The 18,940-nt window shown below is 32.3% G+C and overlaps 1 protein-coding gene across 1 annotated transcript in view; it reads left to right on the forward strand.

The window, feature by feature from the left end:
- Nucleotides 1-18,940, forward strand: part of LOC145670103 (vascular endothelial growth factor receptor 2-like) — a 135,460-nt gene that overhangs the window by 45,838 nt on the left and 70,682 nt on the right. Inside the window, exons 2-3 of the mRNA XM_081738472.1 lie at nt 16,559-16,665; nt 17,370-17,523. Of these exons, the coding sequence (XP_081594598.1) occupies nt 16,559-16,665; nt 17,370-17,523 (261 nt within the window). The remainder of the gene's footprint in view (nt 1-16,558; nt 16,666-17,369; nt 17,524-18,940) is intronic.

Consider the following 18,940-nt stretch of genomic DNA (forward strand, 5'->3'; position numbering starts at 1 on the left):
AAGCCATTTAGAGGATATTTCTAGACATCAACATGGATTTTATTCTAACAGGAGTACGGTTACAAACTTAGTCTCCTCTACTCAATACCTAATTAATTCTTTTAGTGACGGTCATTTTATATACGTTACTTAGATTTTTCAGAAGCCTTCGATAAAATAGATCATACACTCTTACTTCAGAAATTGTCCAACTTTGGTTTATCTTATCGCTTATTAAGGCTAGTATTATCTTACCCAAACGGGCGTTTGTAACATACAGTCAAAATCATTTAACTTTGAAGTGAAATCTGGCATACCACAAGGATCAAATTTAGGGCCATTAAGTTTTATGTTATTTATAAACGATCTTCCACGTGTCGTAAAATTTTCAAAAAAGGTTTTTATTTGCTGATGATTTTAAAATATAGAAGAACTGCTCTATAGACTGTTTAGAGTTACCAGAACGATTTAAATAAATGTTATGAAGGTTGCTGAATAACAAACTGAACTTTAATGTAAGCAAGTGTTTTGCAATTACATACTCTAGGCAATATACTTCCCTTAACTTAAAGTATGAAATGAATGAGGTGTTAATTAAGAGAACAACTAATTATAAAAGATCTAGATATAATTTTACACAGCAAAGTTTCTTATCATCAATATATAAAAAAATGCTTTAATAAAGCATACAAAGCTGTTTGTTTTTTGTGGAAGAATTCTGAAGAACTTTCAAACAATTTAACTGAGATAACATTAATAGTTTTGTTAGAAGCAAGCTAGAATGTCTCGATAGTTCGGGATCCATGTGATGAGTGCTATATTAAGGAAATTTAAAGAATACAGAATAAGTTTTTGCGATATCTATACTATAAGAAACACAAGAAGTCCTCATATAAGTAAAAAAAATCATTCAAAAGATTATTACAATAATTTAAGTGTAGTACTTTACGTGTCAGAAGACAAGTTGCAGACCACTTTTCTATATGAATTAGGTAATGGCATATTTGAAACTGAACAGCTTTATACAGTTTCTATTATAGTTTCTGGAGCAATTATACTATAATGCTACAAAGATAATTTATGAAAAAGACCATCATTCTTTTGTAAAGAATATAATACATTCTTACAATAAAACTCAGGACTGGTGAAGAGTACAAGGCAATACAATATCTTAAATAGAGATATTATAAGTATTGATTTTTCTGTTATGTAGTAAATTTATATCTCAAATAAAAATGCAATTAAAGATAAGTAATCAGTTCGAAAACGCACATCTTTCAATTTTGTACTTAGTTATCTTGTACAGTGATATATCTATCAACTATATTTGTATACTATATATTGCAACGTTTATAACATTATCGTTATATATTTTTCAATCAACCCTTGTATTTGAAGAGGATTTCTTGGAACTGCTGCGGACCAGAACAAAAATTCTCAGAAATCAAGATGCTGCGAACTCTTTTGCTCATACATTTCTATGTGTGTGTGTGTGTGTGTGTGCATCCACCTCCTAGTTTCCTCTTCGTGCGACCAAATACGGACAAAAAGTTCAACTCAGCTTAACATTCTTCTCCCTTCTTTTCCAAAGCTGAAAGGCAGATTTGGACTATACTTATAATATGCATTTTTTACACTAATTAGTTATTACTTATATCATTAGGTTTAAATGTGATTAATATGTTCCCAATAGGATAATATTCAATTAATCGATTTTTATCAGCAAAGAAATTGCTTAAAAACTAAGTGTTGTCTAGGAACTACTTTTTCATTCCGCTAGTGTATCTCTACGCCTTTAGAGCGACAACAAGGCGTAACGCGGAAAAAAGGAGGCAAGAGTTTTATCCTGGATAAAAACCGGTAAACATGTAACTCTTCAACCGTCTCATAAGGTGGATTATATTTTCAGAATATTGCAACCACAAGTGCAAAATGTCGAAATAGATACCTCAGTAAAATTTAAACATTTAATAACAAGTGCATATACAAAGTAGAATGATGGAATTATCAAAAACCAAAAGAAATAGAAGATAAAGTATCCTCCCTGTGACGTCACGAGCAATGAACAAAGAAAGAGCACCTAAGGGTCCTCCTGAAAGAATTAATTCTCCGAATGGTTTTGGTGGACGAATGTGTGTTTTATCTTAAAGAAAGATTCCGTATTTCAACGAATTATTGAAATCGCGACATTCGTGCGTTCTTATCGGTTTTGTTTCGTGTTCGTTTAAATCGTAATCTTGGGCCATTATTTCCTTTACAAAATATATTGTTTTGTTAAACAAATGTGTTTGTGGTTTCTTAAAGGTTAAAATATATATTTTGAAAATATTTTTCGCGAGTGTTAATCTCTGTGCCAAGCGATAACTTGTTAATAGTGTAATCGTGCGTATATCGTAGTGATTTTTTTTTATTTAACAGGATAAGTATTGTTGTATATCGCATGCATGTTTTAATATTTCATTTTTGCCGTAGTGATAATGTAGCGCAGTACAAGGGTGCATTAGTCCTCTCTGCAACCATCCGGTGCTAACTTTACCTTTTATACTCCTCATGATTTTCCTTCTAGATTCTATAGGAGAAGCTCTGAAATATAAATATAGTTCATATGAGACTTTTGATAACAAAAGTTCTAACCCTTCCTTTGCAAAGCGATAGGCTCGTCAGCAACTGTGGGTACACGACTAAGCCTCTTTTTATTGCTCCAATAGCACCCGAACCTAGAGACCGTGATAGTGTATTGTTCCCTTAGCGGAACATGAACCTCGATACCTTCATAGAATGGCTTATCCAAAACGGGAATGCATGGTAATCGAACCACATACTGTCATACGCTTCTCGTATTTCTTGTATTTTTTTGTTTTTATTCTTTTTTCTTATTTTCATTTCCCATATTTTCTTACAAAGCATATTAGTTTAAATTATTATTATTACTATTAATATTCCCACTTTTTTATGTATTATGTAAGGTTAATTTAATCCTTATATATTCTAATGCCTAATGTGCAAGAAGCAACTGCTCTGTTCTAGGTAATAGATAAATAAATAATGTGGGATATCTAATATAATAGACTGGGATAGCAATCAAAGAAGAATGCCCTAATCTAAGGTGGCAAGTATCATAAACTGAGTCAAAGAATAAAATATTAATATGACTAGTATAGTAAGAGTGACAAAACTATGTCGTAGACTAACCTCAAGTCATTAAATTTTCTTTATTGTGCACTAGTTCTTTGAAAGTAGGGTAATAATTAATTAATTTAAAAAATAATGATTAATCAACTAAAAAGTTTGTTATTTCTTTATTTAACCAATTTACATCGCATGAGCTAATATTTAATTTTTATTCGTAAAACAAAGTCGTAATTATTAAAAAAATAAGTCACTTTTTCTTGAAAAATCATGTAAAATGGATATTCTCTAAGAATTTTCTTGTGGTTTATTTCATGAACTTCACGAGTAATCCAACTACAGAAGTGGATTACTGTAAATCCTTTTTCCCAGAACGATTCAACTTACTTTGGAGTCTGGAACTAAACTCCTCACGAGCTCTGTAGCGATAAAATCACTATTTTTGAGGGTAATTACATGGACACCCTATTCCGAAAACAATAAGCATAATGGTTATGGATGTTTTGAAGCAAAAAGTTTCTAAGTCAACTTCGGTTATCTTCAAGAAACAGCAAACCACGGATGCCACGTTCGAACTTCCAAGCTACAATCTTAGTAATCAGGAAATATTGCCGATGTGTTGCGTTTCTTCTTTAAGTATAAAACACGTTGAAATGTTATTAAGTGTAGAAAAAGTAACACTGATTGAAATACTTAATGGTACAATATTTTCGAAACTAATATCAGCAAATGTTTGTTTTGTCATTTATGTTTCCATACGTAAAAGAACATTTCCAATGAAAGGAAAGATAGCAAACATAGTTCTCGCATCCACAGTATACTAAAACAGACAAAGGAGAAAAAGCAATTGTGTTTGCAACGTATATAGGTGTCATTGTCTTGGAAATTCAGTTATATTTCGTCAAAAGGAACTCCTCCAGAGTGATCATATTAGCTCAGTGGTAAGCCTTAAGACTTAGAATCCTAAGTTCGTGAGTTCGGTTACTATTTGAGTTAAACGTTTAGGTATCTAATGCTATTTTCCTCAATGGATGAAAAATTTATTTAAAATAATTACATTAAAATAAATCAGTTATATATCTATATCTATATCTATTCATCCATCCATTTATCTATCTATTTCTCTCCCTCTCTCTCTCTCTCTCTCTCTCTCTCTCTCTCTCTCTCTATATATATATATATATATATATATATATATATATATATATATATATATATATATATATATATATATAATCATTTTATAATATAAGTAATTATTATGTTTAAAATATAACATCTGAGATATAGTAGGTAAAGACAGAATGTCAGTATATCCTATGTGGATATTAAATACAAACTTAAAAACTAGTGTAACAGCAATAAATGAGCTGTATATTGTATTTATCTGCAGCTATTTGTCATACAGAGGTTACTTCTCAATAATTTCTCTAGAGCATGTGATTTACGTTCTTGAAATATGGTCAGAGAAGTAACGGGAACATGCGCTTCTATCTCAAATAAGGTAATTTACTTTGAATGTTTCAATAAGCTCTGTCACTGTGTTCAAATGTCTAAATAAAATTGCTAAACTGGGCATATCATTATATTCTTTCTTCCTTCCTGTGGAACTATTCTAGAAGAATCAGTAAAACCTTAATCCACGGAAATTTTTAGAAAGACTATTTTTCTTTTTGGAAACTCGTATCTTTTATTGCTAATGAAGATTATTACATCTTTTCGTTCTTAAATTTCTTGTAAGTAAAGAAAATAATGTAATTCCGGAAAATTGTTACTCACCTACCACACTGATTAAAACTGATCAAAACTGTTCAGTTCACCAGTTCATCAAAACTCATTAAAAAGTAACACTAAGCTAACAAATCTTCCATGAATGAAGAAAATCACGAAAATCCAGAGAACTAATGATCACTTTCCACTGTTCAACCAAACGTTTTTTAGAAAAAATATAATGTTCCAACTAAAAACAGATGCTGAGCTTGCAAACTCTGTCAATCTGTACCTAGAAATTTGGAATGAATTTGTGGACACTTTAGATTCACTTGCGTATATTGTAACTAATAAAGTTTCTATCTTTTAGCATATCCTGGGACTAATAAGGGTTTTAGGTTTAACTTAAGCTTCCTCTTTACACTCTCAATATTTCCTCTATTTTCCAAATAATCGATCGGCTGTGTTATTCTTCCTATTCCTCGCTTTCGTTGCTAATTTCCTTCTATAGCGGTAAACAATTTCTTTACAAAATGTATCCAAATTAATTGGCCTCCCTACGAAGGGTGCTAGCTAAAAGCGTCCTCTCTTACTCGTTTTAAAACATCTTTGTTTCTTGCGCTCTCCGTTTATTTTATCTTCTCTATCTTTCTCGAACATTACACTTTGAACCTCTAAATAATTCTTCTTTACTTCCATACAGGCCTTAGAAATGAATATTCACTTGCTTGTGAACTACGCTATATGAAACAAAAATTTTGTTGCACACTGCCTGTCACTGTGCAGATATTCCAACGACAAGCGACCATCGTACCAAACTTAGTTTTTATGCTGCTGTTATGTATGTGTCTAACTATCTGTATAGTGAGACGGACTGATTTTCCGCCTCAGTTAATTATATAATATTGTTCTCTGTACGGAAGAATGCATAAATATTTCAGTAACTTTTACACCGAAATTTCCGAAGCTTGGAAATTCCATTGCAAATATTGCTATTTGCGTTAGTCAGAATTTGCGAAAGCGCACCCGGCGCGAGGCTAGCTTGATCAAGGAAGACGTAACAATATGAGTGTTTGTACGACATATTACTCACAAAAATATGCAGAATTAGTGTTAAATAGATTTAACGTGAAGAAATAGTAATTATAGTAAAAGAAATTACAAGCCATACTGAGTTTATTGTGTGTTAAAGGATCGGAGTTACTTATATAATTACAACAATACCATAAAATATAGAAAGTCGGGTAACATCAACATGTAGACACATTTGTTTATAAATTGCTGAGGTGACGCATAAGTGGAAACTTGAGTTCATTATGGCTTGTTTTACATTTTCCGTCTCTTCTGCTTCATATGCAGATAAAGTTTAGTTACTAAGTGTATACATATATATATCCAAGATGTTTAGGAAGAAACTCGTTTTATTTGCATGACCAGTGGGACGAACTGCATGGAAACACATTTCTAATTGGAAATACTGTGGGTTTTACAGAAGTACAAACCAGGAAATTTTTGCATATATTCAGAAGGTAATAGTCTGTAGTGCGTTTCATCACCTGGAATCTCTTGAACCAAAAGCCAGCTCTCAGGGGGCTTGTGATTAAAAATTGTAAGGTCCGGGTACTGCTGGATTTTTTATATTAATCCAACGACTTCTTATTGGTGTATTGAGGTAATCTATTGCATGAATTACTATAATTTAACAAGGGATCTATCTATATTTGAGCAGTCTCGGGGCAAAATATTACAATGAGTGCTTAATTACAAACGTGTTTTCCCGCAGTGAGTTCCCACAACTTTGATAATCTTCATTCCTTTCAGCCTAAACGTCCGTCCTCAACCATTAAAAATTCAACAATTAAAGGTGATTAAAAGAAATTTCTATATGTCTATTGGTACTTCTTGCCATTATTGGTATTTAGAGCTCCTCCGTGGCTAAGTGGTTAGCGTACGCGCCTTTGGCGTGGGAGACCCGGGTTCGATTCCCGGCGGGAGCTCATGTGGTTCGGATTCCACGTTAATCAGTAGGTCCACGTCTCATATAGCCTCGCTGCTGAACGGGACGTTAAACTCAACTCAACTCAACTCAATGGTATTTAATACAGTATATAATTTGCTTCGAAATATTTACGCTTTTATGTTAATAATGTTCTTTTGATTTTGTGTTTATCATCGCTAATATTCCATAAACAAAAGTGTGTTATGTAATTGGAGATGATACCGAAGAACAGTTCCTATCAGATAATTTGTCAGGTTCTGTCTACGTATTTCAGTGCATTTTAATCAGAATTGGCTTATGATAAAAAGAACGTGTATCCCCGTCGATACTCTCTGGTCAACAATAGGAAAGTAAGCATTTACCATCATTGTCGGCGAAACTACCTACTCAGATTTGAGAAATTATTACGAAATATTCCTATTACAACGACTTACCAAGGGTAGTCGTTAACCTGGTTCGTTTGATGATATACAAATTTCGAGTGGTAGTATTTCTTTGCATGTAAAAATTAGCTTCAATAATTATATACTATTATTCTCACCTTTTTAATAAGAATGATAACGTCGATAAACGGTGCTAAAAATAGTTTATTAGTTGATATACTTTATAATATCTTTTCCTTAAAACTGTCAAGCACACAAACTTGCTGACTAGGTATCCATAAACATGTACATAGCAACAACTATCCCATAATATACATTTTACATATCTTAAAAACATTCTTCTTCTGTTATTATGAAATTAACACACTACTAAGTATAGTGCACATGTATGAGCACTTTCTGCCCAAGGTCCAGGTAATTATTAATCTAACCAAAGTATTTCGTTATATAAAAATGTCGCCCGACAAATGGACTGAATATAAAAGTCATAAGTGAGTTTGGCTTTTATCTTCAAGAACCACTGGTCCGTTTACAATAATGGTCTTAAATTACATATGTTCTTTATATTTTGATCACACCTCGTATATATCTTCATTACATTTCATATATATATATATATAGATACATTTACAACAAATCTCTCATTTCGTTAATACTTATTTTTTTTTATTACATTAATTATATTTATTTCATGATTATCAAAAACATCGTCGCTTATTAATATAACTAACGAGGGTGACACACAAATTAACATGATTAATAGTTTTGATCATTATTAGAACAGTGATGTTACAAATAATGTTTAATCTTTCAGGGCGCATTATATGATAATCATTTTAGGTGATATTTTAAAATAAACATTGGATTCCTAAGACATCACAACATAGAAGAATCTCATTTAAGACAGCCGTTGAATAATTAGTTTTATAGAATGGATCTTATTCTTAACATAATCTTTGACAATTAAGTTTTCAACACAAATCAATCTAATATAAATAACCTTTGCTTTTAATCATTTATGAATCGAATTATAATTCTTACATATATTAAAAACATTTGAAAATTATCATTGATTAATGAGAATTAAAGAAAATTAAATTGAATAAAAATAAAATAAATGTTCGTGAAAAACTATAGCTGATATGGGTTTAACCAAATTTCATTACCGGTAATCAGGTTACATTCGTACTTGCATACGATTCTAATAAAGTACATTGTACTGCACAATCATGATTAGGTTCTACATTATGTTGTACATGTATTTCATCGTGATTCTAATTTTGATATGAAGTGCCATCTCTTGACCTCCAATTACGTCTATCCACGTAGTTCGCTGTATTCCTGGAATTTCGCCATACATTCCGTCTATTTTTAAACCTATTTTGATTATATGGTCTAACATATGGATTGCTACGATTAATTAGGTTAGGCGGATTTCCTACATAACTTTGCCTATTTTGCTCATTTTGATTGCTAGAATTTATTCGGCTTAGGTTAGGTTCCGTATTACTCACACTTCGGATATTTAAATTCCGAACAGGCACAAAATGATCTGAATTATTCTTATTTTTACCCATTCCTGCTTGTTGATTCATAGCATGGTATTGAGTTTCATAGCATTGGACAAGCATTAATAAATGGTTGAAACTCATACACTGTGTGGAAAATAAGATCTGTTGTAACTTAAATGGAAGCAAATTTCGAATCGATGCTATTATTCTCGATTCCGATTGCAATGGATTAACAACCTTCAATTCGTTGTATGTATTGACAACAAATTCTACAACAGATTTATGCAATCGAGGATTGAAGTGTTGATTTCTAATGGTGGCATCTCTATTCGCAAGCAAAAAGTCATTTTCATAATTTGCGATCAGTGCCGCTTTGAATTCCTCATATGTACTGATGTGATCACGTACTGCTTTAAACCATAATGAACAAGGTGGGAGTAATACATGAGGGATTAATTTCATATATTGTGATCTATCTATACACATAATATTGCACTCGTCCTGGAATTTTTCTAAGAAAGAAGTAGCATTCTCGTTACACTTACCACTGAATTTGCTCATAGCTCGTATTTCACTCATCTTAACACTTAACTTTACCTTCCTTTTATCATTCCGTGTACTTGTTGAGTGATAGTTCCTATCCATTACGTGATGTGTCGTTACACCATCTATGTTTCGCCCATCTGTACTCTTCGGATGTATTTCTTCCAATATAATATCCTCATCAGACACCGGCGAAGGTGAGTTCATCACTGGTGAGTGGGGAAACTCCAAGCGATCACTACCCAAGTTATTACGGTATTTGTTGTCCTTAACCTGTAGCGTTCTAATCTCTTCCTGTATAGTAGCTAACAATTGCGTATTTACACGTATGTTGTTAGAATTGTTGATGACCTGGATCTTTTGCTGTTGAACGGAAGATTCTATTACTTCTAAATCTTTTTTTACAGCACTGATTTCTTGGTTTTGGTGATTGTGCTTCTCCTGACAATCCTCGGATATTCTTTTTAACTTTTCCTCGAGCTGTGAGAATATGTCATTCACCACCTGGACAATTGTCTGTTTCGTTTCATCTGACTTCTGTTCTATCCGTCTACTTAATTCTTCATATTGCTTGTTAGATTCGTCGAACTTCTGCTCCATTCGTCTACTTAATTCTTCATATTGCTTGTTAGATTCGTCGAATTTCTGTTCTATCTTCTGTTCTATCGTCTGCTTCAATTCTTCGTATTGCTTGTTGGATTCTTCAGAGTTATGCTTCATCGTCTGCTTTAACTCGGTAGACATCTGAATCAATTGCTGCTGTAATACTAGCAAGATTCGGTCTTCTGATGTCAATCCTGGTGTTACACTAGGTCCACCGTTGTCACTATTATGGGATTCATTCTCCATTGTTTCGTTGTCCATTTTTCTTACAATTATTCTACCACTTCTCAATATGGTGAAATTTGTATTCATTAACTATATGACACAAGTAAATTCAACCTTACTCTGCTTCGGGATATGAATTTACAGCAATTCCCGGGTGAGGTAAACCAAAATTTTTACAACGACTTACCAAGGGTAGTCGTTAACCTGGTTCGTTTGATGATATACAAATTTCGAGTGGTAGTATTTCTTTGCATGTAAAAATTAGCTTCAATAATTATATACTATTATTCTCACCTTTTTAATAAGAATGATAACGTCGATAAACGGTGCTAAAAATAGTTTATTAGTTGATATACTTTATAATATCTTTTCCTTAAAACTGTCAAGCACACAAACTTGCTGACTAGGTATCCATAAACATGTACATAGCAACAACTATCCCATAATATACATTTTACATATCTTAAAAACATTCTTCTTCTGTTATTATGAAATTAACACACTACTAAGTATAGTGCACATGTATGAGCACTTTCTGCCCAAGGTCCAGGTAATTATTAATCTAACCAAAGTATTTCGTTATACTATCACACCTGATAGTTTTGTAGAAGTGCACCATCAGAGTACAGTGAAGTCCGTCAAGGCTATGGGCATAAATAGATGTTAATACGATTGAGTTCCGTCTACACAGGTTACATGTCAGATGTAGGAGAGACGAGTGACGGTTGCTGAGTAAATTTCACGTATCACCAGTGAATATATTTGGGTGACGGTTGCTGAATAAATCGCACGTCCCGCTGTCAGAGTAATACTGACTTGTTTTGTATTTTAAAAGTGTAATCCCGTTTGTAGTGGTTCGGAACTAAATTTTGATAGTATTACTATTGATTGTAAGTCACGACGGCTGCGCTGGTACCTTCATAAATAAAGCAAATAAGTAAATGTTATTACGCTTACTGCTAATTGTGTAATTAGAACAAAATTTGTAGGTGTATTATTTCACGCTCTAATCAGAGAAATCAAAGGTGTGTAAGGAAAATCATTAATATGTCCAAATTTTATAACTCAATGATGTAAAGCAGTATACTTGGCCGGTGCTATTATGTACGTCGTCCTTGTCTTGTGTCCCTGAGATTAGGTTAGTGCGTCGTTTTTCTGAAGTTGGCTAGAACTGCATATTATTTCTCAGGCGTCAAATTTATACATTCATCACCTTGGATATAACAGACTTATCAGGTTCAATTACATGGAAGAAGATTAAAGAAAACTTAGTGAATACTGAGTGGATGTTCATGGACTGTTTTTTTCTTTAATGGTTTAAATTGACATTTTTTCTTTTTTTCATTTTATTTTCCTGTTTCTCCAAAGACATAACCTTGTATATCCTGACCAGCGAACGAGTGCGGGCGGCCAGTTTTGGAACTAAAATACAAACAACAGTGTTTCTAACCGTATTACTTGTAACTAATCTATCACAGTTGTTTTTGCCCTGTTCATAATAAACTACTTCACGCATATGTTCATGTTAAGACAAACATAATTTCAAAAGTTATGTAAGTTACTTTCAGAACATTTTAAGAGGCTGCATAAAAAAGTACATACACCCTCCATATTAATTTGGCAATAACTTGCGAATAAACTAACCTCAGTGTTGTACAAAGGAACACCGAGAACTTCGTAGCACTAGAGTGTAAGGAATTCCTACTTCATCTGTTAAAAAAACCTCGAAGTTAATCTTTGTGAAACAAAGTTATCTTTGGCAACTGCGCTTTCATTGTTTAAAGCAAGTTTTATTGTGTAGTTTTGAGATAAGGCGTTTTCGAAATTGCTACCAATTTGGACCATGTGATCGATCGATTGACAGTACCTTCAGTAAGAAATTTACATTGAGATCATTTTCGGATGTGCTGCAAAAGACTGGCGACAGAGAAACTGATAATCTAACCGTCTCCGAAGGAGATTTGGATCCGCCCCTAATTAAGATGGTAGATAAAGATAACTTTCTCTGATATCTAACCTGTCATTATTTAGCATGGTTTGGTAATTTAAAAATCCAGTATTTCTACCATATTTTGAAAAATTTATTTAAAAGAAATAAACCCAATGTTACATTGGGGGCGGTAGGGGAGCGATTAAAATTTAAAGTGGGGAGCCTGACAATTGATTTCTTATAGCTCCAGTGAAATTCAGAAAAAAATGAATTTCATATTAAAAAATAAATACAAAATACATTTTCATGGTAACTCTTACATTCATTATGTTATTATAAAGTTAATGGTACTTTTGAAATTGATTAGAGTGAATAGATATGTATTTAAGTAACAAAACCACTTGCGTAAGTTTTTCAAAATATCAAGTTAGAAGAACGAAGTTTGTCTTCCACTGCCATCTCATTGCTCAAAGATACCGGCGATGAAACAATTGGCCGGAAATCATGCGGCCGCTTCTTACATTAAATCATGAAGAAGATGATGAGTGCCAATGTTAGGTACGTAAGTTCAGTTTTTTTTTAAGGATCCCTCTTGGAACTATACGTAGCACATTTTAGTACTTACACTTGAAATAAAAACACAGCTGTTTAAAGACGATTGATTGTCTTTGTCTTTGAATTTCATATGTGCACACAGGATTTGTTAAACAAGACGGTACATCTGATATGTTTGAACTATATGCAACTTATACTCACGGGCTAAACTCAGTTTTCTGAAGTCAATCGACAAATGATTATGTATTACGGACACAAAGACAACACTAGACTCCCAAGTTTCAAAATTATATTGTGTATGAAAACAGATAGTAGAATGAATTCTTTGTCACAAGAGACCTAGGGTCTGAAAGAAATTCAGAGGAAGTTCAAAGGGAATTTCTATACTCATAAATAAAAGTTGTGAATTTATTGTGTATTGAACCAATGATATTTATGCTTACATTACCCATACGCTGATGTTTTATTGATACTTTTATTTCACATTTATCAAAAGGCTGAATTACGATAATAATCCTAAAAGAAAGATGCATTGTAATCAGGTTTTACAAGGCAATCCCGAAAGACAACCTATCCAATCCCGTAGCTTTTTAAAAAATTAAGGAAAATTTCTTCTTCACTTCCTTTTCCCCCCAAAGGGTTCACATTCATCGAAAAAAATGAAATGAAATTTCTTTAGCTTAACGTCCCATGATTATGCTCTTTATGCTAGAGGAGACAGATGATTAATGAAAGTGAAAGATTGTAAAATTAATTGTTGGGCTCTCACAGAACCACGTACAACAAAGACACATGCGCTAGCCAATAGACCAACGAAGAGAACTTCCACAGTTCTCGAGTGGAAACGTATCGGAATTCTTTCTTGACTACAACTTAAGAAAATAATTTAGTTGTCAATCGATAGACCTACATTAAAACAAATACAAGCATCGCGAGCCTTAACTTGATTTAAATTTACAGTTACAAGATATTGCGCAAGTATCTAAGCTACCAACCCATAATTAATCTTTTAGTAATTAACATCTTATTACTGAGTTTTACAGGTTTCTACTGTTTTAAAATGAAATCAAATAAAACGTAATCATTTTTTATATATAATCTGTTTAATACACGGTAGAAATTCACTTGTGTGCTATCTTGTTCTTAAATTGTTAATTTCCATGCACATGCCATTATCCACAATACATCTGCATTACTGCAGGAATAACAATTACTGCATTCAATATCAACTATATAATTCATGGAGTTCTTTATTAAGCGAAGCAGATTAGGCTACCTATAACATATAAACTGCAACTTTTGAAAATCGTTGGATACACTGCAGTGACGCTCTCCGTTCCCCTGTCCCACCGCGTTTACCTAGAAACTGATGTAAACACAACACTAGCGTCCTCCACGAAAAACCGCACTAATATCCTGGTGAGGTAATATTATCGAAGAAATGTGAATAATAAACATATTCCAATTGATATATATGTTTCCAAAATTACCGATAGAATAGATAGTCTGCTAACAGGCATTAGGTAGTAAGGTAAACTTGGTTACATTCTTTTAATGATATTGTTTATTGCAAATTAGTAAATTTATTTGGTTGCCCCAAAATGCAAGAGCCCTAATATGTTATCAGGTTTAATTTAAATAAAATTCCGTTGCGCGTTTGTTATAAAGTTTCCAAATCAGCCTGATTCTTGTTAGAAAGTTATCCAAGTTAAATATAATGTGTAGAAAGTAAGAGAGTAAGTTACAATAGTAAATCACCTAACTTGAGAAATAATTCAAAAGCGTTATATGTAAGTTATATATTTTATAATATCTATTATCAGGTACCTGATAATAGTTATGGACCAAAACACGTAGGAAAACTAAACTTTCGGTTCAGTTATTGCGTCGTTACAACACAGAAGAAAAAGAACTAAACAAGGCCAACCTTTAAATATAACAAGATACTTTTTCTCTTCTGCTGCACAATATGTAGATAATGATACAATAGCGCCTAAAGCTTAAAAGTTCCTAAGAAAATAAACTGATGCATGTTTGAAATATGCAATATGACTCACCTTAGTATATATCAAGATATTTAGTTATGAAACTTTGTCGATGGTCGCTTTCATAATATTTCCTGAGAATTTTACAGTTATATACTTCTGAGAATTAAGAGAAGCAGATATTATTTTGAAGGAATGTGCTGAAGAGGATTTAAGCTACCATGGAAAACTTTTCGTTAATTAAATATCTTAGCGTATGCTAAGGAGGTCGGAGTTTAATACTTAAAAATTTCGATTTAAAACCTCGAGAACATTTTGATCAATAACTGTTATTGATTGAAGCATGGGATTATCTAGTATTCGCCTCAACGTGTATTTGTTGTTTGTCTGTTCGTCTCTTACGCAGTAGCTTTCGTAAAATTTATTCGAAACTGTCGTTTGAGTATAAAATGCGCTAAGAATAAATGGTTGAAAAAACTAAAATTCATCCCAAGTTGAAGTACTCATATTTATAATGTGATATAAAATAATCTTTTGACTGCGCTTGAAATCGATTAAGAGTGAATTAATAAAAGGAGGTAAAATTCATAGGAAGAAAGCTTATTTTTTGAGGTTGGAATTCGCAAAGAGTTAATGCATAAAAGGAGGTAAAACTCATTCCAAGTTAACGTTTCACGTTCCTAATCTGAGAAGAAAACAAATTTCTACGATTGCATTCGCAAAAATTTCGTTTTTGATGCAAAGTAGCATATCTCCGCAATACTTAAAATTAAAATTTGTTAAAGCTTCATTTTGAAACATAGAGTCCATATCCTATAAAACAGACATACAATAATAATATAGTAAAAATTAACTGATTTAATAATAATAATAATATAGTAAGATAATAAGATGAGAGTCTTAATAATTTAATAATATAGCACATACTTTCTTCGAGACAAGAAGTATTGGTTGTGGTAAAACAAGTCAAGGGAAAAGGAATAAATTAAACCTCTAACTTTAGGAAAGTAATTCAATGTAATTTTCCATAAATAAATAAATCAATAAATGAAATAAAAATAAAAACGAAATAAAAACTAAAATCCGATTTGTATGAAGCATGGTTGTAACATATTTTCCCTGAGGCGTAAGAATTAAATATATTGGTTGGGAGTCTGGGAAAGGTGGTGAAATCTTCCCGTTTATACAGGATATTCATAATTTTTCCAACATTACATAATTTTATTATAAAAAACTGTTAGGTTTACGGCTATGGTTTTTTGTGTCGAAAGAAGAACGAATAATTTTTTATTGATGTGTCAATCCAACACTATGATCATTTTTAGGGTTGTAATTAAGGAAACACAAAAAAGGGGTCTTATTATTTGAAAGCTGAAAATAATAGGATTGGGAAAGAATTTCTTTTTGAAGCGCTGTGAATAATTGTTACGGGAAAGGCAATAGTTAAAAATGAAAGTACTATGACTCGGACAAAAATTTTAGTAGTAGATCAACCCCCATTTTTAGCAGTAAATTTTATTTCATATCATATCGTGATGCTGAAAACAAACATTAAACTCCAATCAAATTAAATTTGGTTCGGATAGGGTGAGTGGGTTTAAGAAAGGAGCTGAAAATGAAATTACGCGTTTGACTAGAGCCAGCAACGAATGAGACCCGAAATCCTACAGTGGGTTGTCTGTTTTGTGGGTACTTTTCAGTAGCATACGCAAGGGTGTATTCCAGGTTTTAAACTTCTCTTATTACCCAAAAATAAACAGTTTGGATTAAACATTTTAAGATAAATATGCAAACACCAGAAATGATATGAGCTTGGGATCTTGAACCCTCCTCCCTTGACAAAATCCTTCGTACGCTACTGGTACTTTCGGTAACTAAAATAATTTTTAGTTTTGGATTATTATTGGTAATCTTATAGGCGATAATGCAACATTTTGCGTTAACGTTTTATTAAACTTGTTTATTGTATATTATTTTTGTATAATAAATATAATTTGTTGTTGCAGGTGCCCAAGAAGTTTCGAATATTGGATTAATAATTCCATTGGTCATTACAAGTATAGTATTTATGCTTCTGGTAGTCGGCTTTATCTACTGTATGATTAGGTATAAGGTAGGTTTTATTCTTAATTGTATTTACCTATATGCTTCTGCTACGACTTTTTCTTTGTATCTGTATGAAGAGAAAGTAAGACGTAGCTAAGATAATATAGGAGTATTACAAGAGAAACACATAGGTGTGTGGAGGCTCTTCCTCTTCAATCGGTTTTTAATGTAAGTTTTGCTGCGTTCGCTTTTTCTAGAACGCATTCTTCTTTTAATAACAGTTATTCCATAAAAAGGAAGAACTCATTCACTGAATATTCGGTACAAAACAAGGCATTTTTTATTCAATTGATGGAAAGAGGTACTTGCATTTTCCTATTACAAAATTATATATAATTTTAAATACTATTCTCCTAAACAATATACAAGCAGGAAGGAGATAATACCTTATAAGTTTCAAAGATAGGCAAGCATACTAGAAATCGGTACCGTACCAGTGCCCTTTCTTCTTATATAAAAAAGTATTTGAGATTTTACTTCAATATTCTCAAAAGGTTGTCGTAGGTAGTAGTGATTAGAGTTGAGAATGATACGTCGTAAAAAGTACATGATCAGGAAATGGAGCTGTTGTCCTAAGTAGCATCCGCAACTGCCTAATTTAGAATTTAATTTAGAGATAACAGATTTTGGAAACTTCTGGGCAAGAATCAAAATTATATTAAAATTGTTTATTTATTCCACTACTTTACTTAACTATAATTTCCTTTACAGAGACAGTTAAAGCAAGAGTTGTCTATGTCAGAAATTGAACACTTCAATAACGGAGCAATTGATAATATCAATCCTGAACTTAGAGTGGATGATCAGGCTGAACTCTTACCCTACGATAAACAATGGGAGTTTCCTAAAGAACGGCTAAACCTAGGTAATAAACATGTAATTGTTCGAATATTTAATATCTGATTGAAAAAACATATTTGTTGTGTTGTATCCTGGAAATCAGCTTCTTATTTTGGAAATACTTTGGTGTTAGCAGATGTGGATTCTGAGCTATACATGTTAGCTTGATTTGCTTACGTTTGAGAAAAGCGTGTAATGGTATGTAATAGTTTTAAGTTTCAGTAAAACTAATTGTATGAACCAACTTTTATGAAGTACTAGTACGAAACAGATGAACAATAGATATATGAATATCAATACATAAATGAACAAATACCTTAAATAAACATAAATGCAACCACTTAGTGATCAGATAACCAAATTATTTATTATCTTGAATCAATTCATTGATTTTACCTTACTAAGAAATAATCATATAACCACTTACTTATCAAACATAATATTATCGTAGCCTCTTTTGCTGAAACAATTTACATTACATTTGATTGGAGAATTAAACTAGTTTTTTTTTCACTGAAAGAAATCAGGATATTATTTCATTGATTGGTTTAAAAGTCTAAATAAATAGTCTTGAGGAAAACATATGGTACTAAAGGAGACAAAGATTAATGTAGAAACATGATCCCATAACGTGAGAGATCTATTTCATTAGATATACTAAAGGTAATTACATGACTACGTTTAAGGTTGCTAGGACATATTACCAGAATGGAAAATACGCGTTGAATTCAGTGGCGTAGCCGGAAGCTCATAAAAGAAGGGGCTCACTCATACACAAACAGACCAAAACATTATATAGATGTTATCACATGTACTGACCTGGAAAGATCAGAAGTATAACGTTTGAATGTAAAAAAAATGTTACATACAGGGCAGAATGAAAACTCTGGCGCCCAAGGCTATACTCAAGATCCTTCCTCCCTTAAAAAAAAAAAAAAAAAAAAGTTGTGTTGTAAATTACAGTGACTAAATTGTCATCGACAATGGATACATTATTCAGTCGCCACTACACAAAATCTCGTTGTTGTATTTACGTTTGTACGGCAGGATGATCCGGGAAAAAAAACAAGCGTATTTTAATATGGAATATCGGTAATTTCTGGCACAATAAAACAATTCATTCTGTAATATCTAACAAGGGACATCAACCAATTGTCCGGCTCCGATTTCAATGAAATTTTTCTAGGTGATAGAGGACATATATGTATTATTTGTGATGACAGAAATTTTTGCCATGGTGCATGTTTTCTAGTTTTTTTAAAAATAATTTTTAAGAGTTGTGATCTGGTTATTAGAGATTACTGAAGAAGTCTCTTACTAACCTTTGTAAACGGAACGTTAATGAAAGAACTACCATGGAAGAACATACAAGGCCTAAGGAGAAGTTGTATGGTAGGTATGACATTGACGGCAGCCATCTTGAAATCCGCCATTTTGAATTA

The sequence above is a fragment of the Thermobia domestica genome, chromosome 14, assembly GCF_964235325.1.
Source record: "Thermobia domestica chromosome 14, izTheDome1.hap1.1, whole genome shotgun sequence".
NCBI classification, from domain to species: domain Eukaryota; kingdom Metazoa; phylum Arthropoda; class Insecta; order Zygentoma; family Lepismatidae; genus Thermobia; species Thermobia domestica.